The sequence below is a fragment of the Fukomys damarensis genome, unplaced genomic scaffold, assembly GCF_012274545.1.
Source record: "Fukomys damarensis isolate Sample0158 unplaced genomic scaffold, DMR_v1.0_HiC HiC_scaffold_13, whole genome shotgun sequence".
NCBI lineage: Eukaryota > Metazoa > Chordata > Mammalia > Rodentia > Bathyergidae > Fukomys > Fukomys damarensis.
Genome location: NW_022900925.1, coordinates 15,935,465 through 15,946,914, shown reverse-complemented (window position 1 = coordinate 15,946,914; position 11,450 = coordinate 15,935,465). Strand labels below are relative to the sequence as shown.

General features: G+C 45.2%; 1 protein-coding gene across 3 annotated transcripts in view; it reads right to left on the bottom strand.

Annotated features, from left to right (window-relative positions):
- Window positions 1-4,908: 4,908 nt before the first annotated feature.
- Mrm3 (mitochondrial rRNA methyltransferase 3) overlaps window positions 4,909-11,450 on the bottom strand; it is a 9,303-nt gene continuing 2,761 nt past the window's right edge. For all 3 annotated transcript variants that reach the window (XM_010642178.3, XM_019210386.2, XM_033762864.1), the window contains 2 exons: window positions 9,545-9,712; window positions 4,909-6,555 (listed from right to left, as the gene is read on the bottom strand). In XM_010642178.3, the coding sequence (XP_010640480.1) occupies window positions 6,008-6,555; window positions 9,545-9,712 (716 nt within the window). In that variant the 3' untranslated portion in view covers window positions 4,909-6,007. The remainder of the gene's footprint in view (window positions 6,556-9,544; window positions 9,713-11,450) is intronic.

Sequence of the window (11,450 nt, the reverse complement as noted above, 5' to 3'; positions counted from 1 at the left end):
CCCCGGGTTTCCTGACTATATTCACAACTTTCAACAACCTCCAGATCCCATTCCTCCCATTCTCAACAGAGATGAGTATTTCTTTTTTAACCTGTCTCACCTTATTAAAGATCTGTTTAAGGAAAAGGGCACGTATTGGGATTGCTATGTAGAATGGGCAGATGGAAACCAGTTTTCTTTCCAGGAGTGAGGTGATGTTCTGCTATTCCTTATGCCCCCTCCCTGCAAAAGTGGCTTGAAATCAGTGGCCATCATTTATCCCAGCATAAGGAGCCAGTACTGCTTTTCTGGCATCAGCCAAGCTTCAAGTTGTAATTTTCAGTCAGGTTTTGTTTTTTTCCTGTTGCCTAACTAAAGACACTAAAAAGATGTTTCCACTCCTGCTGCTGGGCTCCACACAGCAAACTGCATTCAACAATGAGATAGACAACAGGGTATGGTCTAAGAACAGACCAGTGGGACCTGGTTATGGTGCTGCAGTTTACTGTGGGGAAGAAACCAGGGATGTGTGAGGACGTGGAGAAAAGCTGCGCACATGAAAGTGCCATGCTGGCAGGGACCCAAGTGAGCATGTGCGCCCTTGTCCAGTCATGCAGGGGCAGACACACATTTTGTACATGGAACCATTTCTCCAGCTAGCCTTGGCAGGCCCAGGCTTGCTCCACGGGAATGGGATGCCACTGGGCACAGATCTTGGGGTGGCGACATTCATGGACTGCAGAGGCTCAGGAGTGCCCCCCGCAGCTCCACTCTGGGGACCCTGAGCATAGGACGATCACTCACGTTTTCCCCTAAAAGCAATTGTGTGGAAGTCAGCACCTTCTCTACACCCCAAACTGCTAAATGCCAGTAGGGACAAGAAATGCCCTTTCCTCACAGTCTGCTTAAGAGGACAGATGGTTGTTGACTGTGAGCTTATTAGTGCCAGAGGCCTGTGAATGTGTGTGGAGGGTGAAAGGTTTTCCAGGAAACAAGAGGCTATAGGTGGGTTTTTATATTGGTTCTGCTTTACAGCTGGGATTTCTCTTCCTGGGGGAGATGAGACAGAAGGTTCTTCACCTTCTGTGTGGAAGGACAAAGCAAGTGTGCTTCATTTTTCGAAGTGTTAAGTGTGGCTCACCCCCTGGCCTCTTGGAATACTTCCCAAGCCAGGAAATGTGCTAGTAAGTGCAGGTGGAACTTGTTCTGAGGGACAGTTAGATTTCTGTTAAATAATGTGCCAACTTGAATAAACCTCCATCCCCATGGGCGGTGTGCAGCCCAGAGTAGGCAGAAGTAGCCTCAGGTCTGTATTCCTGGGTCTCCTTCCTGACACAAATGAGGCACCCACACAGACTGCAGCTAGGACACAGTGACATGGTCATAGGACTCAGAGCCAAAATGATCATTCTTCTTTGGATACCAGAGGACATGGAAGTCCCAAGTCATGAGGGCCACTCTGCAGGCTTGCAGTCAGTATGTGCCTCCCTCTCTGTCCCAGTGGTGTGAAGGAGGCTGAGCCCGACCTTGCTGCTCCTCCTACCCAATCTCTGTTCCTTCTTACATTTTGAGGAAGCAGCAGCTTTGGCAGTGGCCCATCCATCTCCAAGGCTTCAGCTGAGAAAAGGAGTTCTTGCCTCCAACACAACTAGGAATCCCAGTATTGAGAGGGAAATGGGAAACATCAGATGCAGTGTAATCCTAGCTACTGGGAGGCTGAGGTGGATCAAAATTTGAGGTCAGACTGAGCAATGTAGCAGGACCCCCCCCACTAAAAAAAGGAAGAGCAGACCTGATCCTGATCCCATCCATGACACACTGCAATTATCAGTCATACCTGGCCATTGAGTGTTAGCACTGAGGCTTCCAGTGAGGACTTGGTCTGCAGCTGTGATGTCAGCTGCTCAGATGTGACATGCCTCCTCAGTTCAGAAACTCATTTCATCCATTCATTTGGCTTCTAGTTTATTGTTTATGCATTCACTGTGGAAAAAATATCTTGGAGTTTAAAAGTATCAATGTGCCAGGCACGTGGCACATATCTAGAAGCAGGAGGATGAAAAGTTTAAGGCCATGCTGAGCATGGTGGCACATCCCTATAATCCCAGAACTCAGAAGGCTGAGGCAGGAGGATTGCCATGAGTTCAAGGCCAGTCTGAGCTACATAGTGAGTTCAAGACCAGCCTGAACTACACAGAAAGACCCTGTCTCAAAACAAGCCAGGGATTTAGCTCAGTGGTTCTGCTGCCTGCCTGGTAGGCAACAAGGTCCCAAGTTCAATCCCCAGTAAAAAAAAAAAAAAAGTTTGAGGACACTAGGAATTTTAGCAAGCCCTGTCTCAAATTTTTTTTTTAAAATAGAAAAAAAAAATGGCTTGAGGGTGTAACTCAGCGGTAGAGCACTTGCTTGGATTTGTGAAACCCTGTTTGGGTTTGATGCCAGTACCCCCCCACCAAATGCCACACATGCCTTCTTAAAAAATTTAAAAGCACAAGAGAAGTCTGCTGTTGACGGAAGAGGCAGCTGGACCCAGTGGGGGAGGACCAGGTCCAGCAGCACAGCTGTAGGTTTTCAGCACCAGCTGGGGAACCTTGGGCAGGTGCTGTTTTGGGATCTCTGTGTGGGGAACGGCAAAGGTGGAGCTGCAGCTCAGCTTGGATGGCAGACACCTAGAGTTGCCCTGAACCCTGGGGCAAGTGATAGAAGGTGCCCAGCTATGTCTCTCCTGTGGGTCTTTTATGACCAGGGTTCTGCACAGGAGTGAGCAGCTGGGGTGAGGGAAGAAAATGGTTTCTGACCTCCTTGCCCTGCAGCACTAACTGAAGGGCCGTGTGTGGCTCCCAGTGTGACTCAGGTTCACTGGGGCATCAATGTCTGCCCAGCTGCTCTGCCAAAGGCTCTGCCACAGAGGGAAGCTGGGCCAGTTCTGCCTCGTCCCATCTCTTGAGTTTTTGGTAGTGACTTCCTGAACTTTAGATTCTTACTTGTGCAAAATTATGAGACAATGTGCATGGATCTCTGACACCTCTGGGTGTGCTCTGTGCTGGAGACTGGACTCCATCCTTCTTTCCCTGACTTTTTAACAATTTAAATCCAGAAAAAATCCTGACCCTTCCCAGCAGCTTTGAGAGCCATTTCTGAGGTATGGCCTTGCCACCTTGTGGCAGAAACCAGTATTACGGCGGTGTCTCAACAAAAGGCGGGAGCTTGGCTAGCATTTGATGACGTTTATCTTTGAGTCAAGCAGTTTTTCATGTCCTATGCTACTCACTTTTATTCTTGTTTACTCTGAAAATGGTGACAGAACAAGTGCTGGGCTCAAAACTGAGAATACATGACTGATTTTCCAGTATTACTCAGGAAATACTGTAACCACCACTTGGGCCCTAATAGTCATTCAAAAGACAGCAGTTTACCTCCTGCCCCTCCTCCTCGACCCCAGGCTAAATCATACCCATGAATATAAAAAAGAACTCAGGCGCTGTGTGAGCCACTGACTATAGAATGAATAACATGTAGTTTTTTGCTCTGACACCCATGAGAAAGTAGATGGTTCGTTCTCTCATTTTTATTTTGTAATAAAACCCAGCAGGAGCACAATCCAGAGATACAAATTGTAGGATATCGGTTTCATGCTGGAAAGATAAAGTCCTCCATTTAGTAACTTGTTTCTTAGCACACTTTTAAGGTGTTGAGGGGGAGACCACAGCCTCTGTGGAGTGGTAGGAATTCTCCAGGCTGCCTTCCAGGGTGAGCCTGCTGGTGTGACAGTTAACTGCACTCTTTTCAGCTCAGCAAGTCTGCCAACTGCTCATGGGCAGCAGCGCCGAAGGCTCTGGGCACATCTACTTTCTGAAAGTTGACCAGGGACTTACGGCCATTCCACTCTCAACACACCTGATCTTTCTGAAAGCTGACCAGTGATGATGGAATCTCCAGAATCTGTGCCCCCCCAGAGTGTACATGGGGGTGTCCTTGGCAGGCCCAGAGTGAAGCATGGCACCCCAGTTGCGGTTCAGGCTGGCCAGTCTGGAAGGATGCTGCCAACCAAACTGAAAACTGCAAACATCCGTAGCAATGCCACCTGCCACTTGGGGCACTGAGCATACCTGACCCCTTGGTTCTCCCAAAAGGCACTTTTACTAGGGACCTGGGGGAACAAAAGGAAGGATAACATGTTTTATCTTGAGCATTTCAGCACTCAACATCAGAATGAGCAGCTGAAGGACCTCCGGAGAATCCAAACCATTACTAGAGCTACTGTATCAAAGGGACGTGGTAAAACTATTTTCCTAGTGTTGCCTTTAACTCCAACCCTGTTCTTTGTGGTTACAAAAGCAGTGTTTGGCCTGGTGTGGTGGTGCATGCCTATAATCCCAGTACTTGAAAAACTGAGGCAGGATTGCCTTGAGTTCAGGGCCAGCATGACATAGCAAGACCCTGTCTCAGACAAAACAAAAAAACGTTTGGAGGAGTCCCACTCTCCAATCCACCCACCCCTTCCCACAGTTGCCCACAGACATGGTGACTAGCATCAGATATAGTGACTACCTCACATCCCTGACAGGCACCTGGTAAGGATCCAGCCTGCGCTGGTTCCCTGGAGTTTTGAGCGAACAGCAGGGTCCTGTAGCAGTGTTTTGTGCCAAGGGACCCAAGATCTTAGAACCTTGGCCACCCTTCCCTCGAAGGAACCCTTTGTTCACACTGCGTCCAGGAACACTGGAATTTTCTTGAGTTCTATCTTTGTGGAAGGAAGAGGACTACAAATTAAATAAGTATATTACATTGATGTTACATTTTGTTGTTTCTGGGACAAAATACTCAATACCTGCAACTTAAAGGAGGACAGGTTTATTTTGGCTCTCAGTTTCAGTGGATTCAATCCATGGTTGGCTGGTTTCATGGCACAAACAGCATGGCAGAGCAAAGCTATTCACATAGCAGTGAGGAAGCAGAGAGGGAAGGGAAAAGCTGGGGACAAGAATACACTGTTCCAGGTCACATTCCCAGTGACTTCTAACAGCCCACTCAGCCACAAACTCATTAAAGGACTCATCCACTGCTAAGTATATCGCCCTCAGATCCAATCACCTGCAAGTCCTCCTCTGAGTACGTGAGACTTGTAGGACAGGCTAGATGTAAACCATAACAAGGACTTGTTACAGGAGAAAGCTACTTAGAGCTCTCCTGACAAATGCAATGTTAAGTCACAGATTTTAAAACTCAATTTCTTTTCTGCATAGTTCTCAAATTTGGAGAGTTGACAAGGTATGAGACCACTTGATGAATTAACCTTTTCTGCTGTTTGCCAGGGAGAGAAACAGTCGCTGCTGTAGTGAGGGCCTGAACAAACAACCCGAGACTGACAATCCAGCCCCCCCAAAACAGCCAGCTGGTAAATTCCATGACCTACAGCCTACTAGTCTCTGAGCAATGTTCTCATCACTAGGCCAAAGATGAAAAGACACTTAAATGAAACTTTTTAATGTAATCTCCGGTTCTGTACTTCATAAGAGTTTATTTTCCAATGACCAATGATCAGATGAGAGTGACTCAGCCATGGCTTATAACCAGGGCTTTGTAGCTGTAAGACACCCCCCAGCTGGTAGAGGGAATTCTCTACTGACCAAGACGATGTCTTGGGAAACTCTGGACAAAAAATACTCCTTAGTAACTGTTTTTTGAGGTGCTGGGGATAGAACGCAGAGCTCTGTGCATGCTAGCCAAGTGCTCTACCACTGAGCTATATCCCAGCCCTAATGGGTAGTTTTAAAAATAGGTATATACCGAATCATGGATCATCCATAAGCCTCAAAAACTGGTGGTGATGGGAGATCTTATGGAGAATTATGACCTTTGTTGTTTATGATGAAAAGAAGAATCTTCTATAGAAATGCTTACTGCTCCAATAACCATATGGCAGTAATGCCTACTTCCTGCCTCCTGCATGTAGCCTGGGAAGCCACAGTTGCCAACTGTGTCAATCTCCTAACACTGTGCCAGGGAAGAAGCTACAGGCATCCTCTCAGTGGTAACTCCTGTCCCTGCTCAAGTGTTCTGCCCTTACCCGTAGCTGTCTTTTCCCTTCAAAGAGCAGGATGCTCGCAGCCATGGCCGAGTTCAGGCTGTCCACACCAGGCACAACAGGGATCAGCAGCCTCTTGCCCCCCGTGCTCTCGGCCAACTGCAGGGACTCCAGGCTCACACCATGGGTCTCCCCACCTACCACCACAGCTGCAGGTGCCTCTGTCCAGTCCAAGTCATAATTCTGCACCTCGAGATCAGGGAGCCAACCTTTATTGGCTCCGGTCTCTAGATCCTTGTCTTCCTCTACCTCCTCCTCGTACTTGTGAAACTTCAGGAATCGTTGATCACACACCCAGCCATGGTCACTCGCTTTGTTAGACATCTGGGCCTGGGTGTAGAGACCACAGTTGTCTGCCACGTAGACCCTGGTGTCAGGGGGCAGATAGTTGGGAACTGATTCCCACTCCAGATTGTTGATAATGGGCACCTGGAAATGTGCCCCCATCCCTGCCCGTAGGACTTTGGGCTCCCAGACATCCACACAGCCTAGAAAACAGAGTGGTTACAATCAAGACTTCACAAACCTTCCCAGACTAGAAAACCTCAGTAAATCAGATTAATTTTGATGAAAACAATTTTTTGCATGAAAGCCTTCTCAAGAGCTGGGACCTTCCAGAGCCACCTAAGTGATGGCAGCATCCAGCAAGGGACTATAGGATTACTCCCTGCTAGTGCTCAAAACAGACTTTGTCCATCCCTTCAACACTGTCCATACAAGTGTCCAACACTATGGAAGGGATGTGAACAATTAATACCATCTCTAAGGACTCAAAGCATAGTGGGTGGTTGTGGTGAGCAGACAATATTTAATCAGATGGTGACAGTAATAGCCAGGTGTGGTGGCGCACGCCTGTAATCCCAGCACTTGGGAGGCTGAGGCAGAAGGATCACTGTGAGTTAGAGACCAGCCTGGGCTACATAGGTGAGTTCAAGGCTAGCCAGGACTATAACAGACCCTGTCTTAAATAAAACAAAACAAATCACTAGTGAAAAGTGATATGAAATCATGAGCAAGGTAAGTGAAAACTTGTGTAAAATGGGACTTTCAGGAAAACCATCAAAAATCTACGAAAACATGACACTGTGCTGACTCTTTGGTGCTTTTCAGAGAGGACTCGGCAGAGGACAAAGTCAGAAGAGGCAGAGTACTAAGGCCTAAGACCTGTAAGCAGGCAAGAGGCCAGCTGATGTGGGGCTGTGCTGGGAAAGAGAGTGGGCAGGCAGCTGTCAAGATAAAGGAAGCTAAGCTGGGGAGTCTGGGGTTTTTTTTGTTTTTTTCGAGAAAGGGTCTCACTCTGTAGCCCAGGCTGGCCTCAAATTCTCGGCAATCTTCCTGCCTCAGGCTTCTAAGTGCTGGGAAAACAGGCATGCGCCAGCACGAGTTTGGACCGACTGATAGATTGATGCAGTACTGGGGGTTGAACCCAGGATCTTTTTACTGAACAATATCCCCAATTCTTTCTTTTGAATTTTTAAAATTTTAGACAGGACTTAATAAATCACTAAGTTACCCAGCAGGCTGAGCTTGCTTCAGTCTTCCAGAGTGCTGGGATTACAGGGTGCACTACCATGCCCAACCGAAGTTTGGGATTTTATCAGATGGCAATATAATGCCACTGAAAGACTGTAACCAAAACAGTGACAGAACCTTATCAGTGTTTTACAAAGACCCACTTGGCTTCAATGTTCACTCCAGATTGGGAAAGAAATTCTCCATGCTAGAGATAACAAATGAGGTGAGTGCAGCAATCCAGGGTAAAGAGGAGCCTTAACCACTCAGCACCCTCTCATACTGCAGAAGGAGACCAGAGGAACCTACTCCTTCACACCATCACATGCCAGGCCTAACCGCTCCTGTGTGTTGGCTGCCTGGCAGACATTTGAGTTTTCTGAGTCTGCTCTCACCATGGGCATGAGAGATGGCGTGACCAGGGTACCGCACCATGGCTGCATCACACACTTGCCATCTTCCCCTAACTTGTTAGCACAGACCTTGTTACTTTATTTTTGTTTTGTTTTGGTACTGGGGATTGAACTTGTGTCCTTGGCCTTGCGAGGCAGGCAGCAGCACCACTGAGCTGGGGAGCCCTCATGTTACTTTAAATTGTTCTGTCAAACTTAGGTAGATTAACCAGGCAGAGTAGCTTAAAAATGGAGACCGAGACACAGATATTAGAGTTCCCACATGCAATTCCCACACACAGGCTTTATCACACGCTGCAGGAAACCAGAGATGGGAGGTGGGCTACAGGCCAAGAGAGGAAGGGACTAGAAGAATGGCCCAGATTTGTGACAGGAACTGTAGTCTGACCCCTTTGTCTAGTGGGGAGTAAAGAAAAGGTGACACTTCTCTCCTTGCATCCTTACACTGGGGACCACAACAAGCATGTCCTACCCCTTTCCCTACCTTTTGAATACCATCCACAGCCATCTTGTGAAAACCACACTGCCTGGATTATATAAATATTTCCAAAATCATACCTGCTATCATAGCACTCAACAAGTGACGTACTGGCTATGGAACCACAGGACCTAAGTCTCACACTGGCAGAGAAATACACTCCAACAGGGTACGACCGGAAGAATTGAAAGAAGCAACCCAGGCAAATTTCAATGACTGTCACTATTAGTTTGTTTAATGGTAGCTTAGGTGATTGTGAGGAATGATACTCTCCCGCCCCTCCACTCCCAAGGTGTAATAGGCACTTTCTTCATGTCCCATTCGTTTGGCAACTCTAATTAGAGCCAAGTCGAATAACCTCCATTTCTGATGAGGACAGAGGTAATGAGATTAGTGTGAAGTGTGTGACCCATCCCGAGGCTGAGGGAAAGGTGTCACCAAGGCACAGTCACACTGTTGACAGCTTTCCTTTCATAGGACTCAGAATTCAAAGGTTAGGAAGGTTTCATAGATTCAGCAACTTGGGAACACAAGCTCATTAAATGTAGGACCTAAAACCAATGTTAAAACTGGCACCTGCATTTTACCCTTATTAATTTTTAAAATCTTTAATAACCTAGCAGGTTTCAAAATAATTTTAAAAGATAAATCAACATTTACTGGATCACATATTGTCTCAGGCAGTGCAAAGTACTTTATTTGCATCATCTCAAGTAATTCTCAAAACTCCCTGAAGAGAAAGCCAGGCATAGTGACACATGCCTCTAAGCCCGGCACTTGGGAGGCTGAGGCAGGATTGCCACAAGTTCGAGGCCAACCTGGGATACATAGTGAGTTCAAGGCCAGCCTTAACTACATATCAAGACCCTGTCTCAAAATATACAAAAACAAAATTCCTATGAAGAAATTGTATGATTTCCATTTTATCAATAAGGGAACTGATACTTAGCATACTGCTCATGGATACAAAACCAGTAAGGGGCAGATCCACAATTTAGACTCATACATATCCGCCCAGAGCCCTGGCTCACTTAAAAATGGCCAACCAGTCCACCTGGCGATAGGTGCTCTTACCTTTGGTGAGTAACACTTTGCTGCAGCCTGCCCCAGCTGCAGATCTCAGAACTGTACCTAGGTTCCCAGGGTCACGGAGATTGTCACAAATTAACAATAAAGGTAGTGAATGGTGAAGCTGAGTCTCTGGATATGTCATCTTAACAGAGTCAGGTTTGGCAAATATCCCTAAGGAAAGAACACAGGAAATTTACTTATCTGATGTGGGCACTGGTAATAATTTGAATTTCCATTTACTTATCATTCTATATGTGTTATTAACTACACACGCAAAAATATATAAATATATCCTGGCCGAAAAAACTGAAACAACATAAAACTCCACAATTGCTAATCCCCTCCCTGCTCCACCTGTTTTTCAATCTTGGAGAATATCCTTTTAGAACTTTATGCATTTATCTACATATAGGCACATTTCTTTTTCAACATAAATCAAGTATATGTGCTATTCTGTGATCTACTTAATATACTTAATAGCATGTCTGGAAAACCCGTATCAGTACATTTGGAACTACCTTACTATAACTGCTGCATATTATTTGGTAATATAAATGTACTGTGGTAATTTGGCTCTTCTACTGACAAATAATTTTAAAATTTCCATTACACATAAATATCACTTATGACTATGTACATGTCTGAACATCTCTCTAGGACAAACACCTGTGAGATGGACAAATAGTGTATAGGCACTTTTAATGTAAATAAATGACACCAAAGTGCCCTCTCCAAGGGCTATTCTAGTTTACCCATGTCTGGGACACATATAAATACCTGTTTCCCAGCTCAAACCCTATTACTGAGTATATGATGTTTCAATTTTTGCCATTTTGATGGGGGAAACACCATTTCCTTTATTAACTTGTAGTTTTGCTATTAGGCTAAGTATTTTAAAATAATTTATAAATTTAGCTGAGCATGGTGGCATACACCTATAATCTCAGCGCTCAAGAGGCTGAAGCAGAAGGATAACCCTGTGTTCAAGGCCAGCCTGAAGTACCTAACAATCTGTAAAATTAACCTAAACATTTAAAACCAGTTACCAGTCTGCTCTCTCTGACTTGAGACTTATCTCTCCTTCACTGCTTGTTTTAAAATTCAAACTACATTCCCAGAAAAAATGATGTGAATTCAAAAACTTTGAATGCATCAAAATAATGACTCCTTCTTCAAATACCTCAGCTCAGAAGCATTATTATTATTATTGTTGTTGTTGTTTTGTTTAGTATCAGGGACCGAACTCGGGTCCTTGCACTTCCAAGGCAGATGACGGAACCACTGAGCTAAATCCCTGGCCCTCAGAAGCATTATTTAAGGAACACACTCTGCAAAGATTGCAGACTAAAGGGATTATAAGTGTACTGTGGGACTAAGTTACTTCTAAGACCTAATGCTAGAGGTCCAGATGCTTGAGGGTTTTAGATCAACCACGGCCATATTTACCTAGTGACTTCTCTGTCCTTAGTCTAATATAAGGGAATACAAATGGGCTTGGGGATGTCTGGAAAAATGAAAACAATAAGTGGCATTCTTAGTGAAAATTTATTTAATAATCTCTACATTGTACTCACCAGCTTAAATTTGTTTTTTGTTTTTTGTTTGTTTTTTTTTATACCAGGGATCGAACTTGGGTCCTTGTGCTTACAAGGCAGGAGGCAGAACCACTGAGCTAAATCCCTGGCCCTCCAGCTTAAAAGTTTTATGGAAAATGTTTAGGGGAAAAGGGAAAAACTGGAAAAAGGTAAATATTAAAATAAAAATTACCTTAAGAGTATATGAAATTTCTCTGATGTACATGAACTTAATTCTCATAGATGTACTATATATCCACAGCAAGATTCTTTGAGCTGGTGAGTTGATAACAGTAATAACATTTTCTTTAGGTCAGATACTGTTTTATATAAAT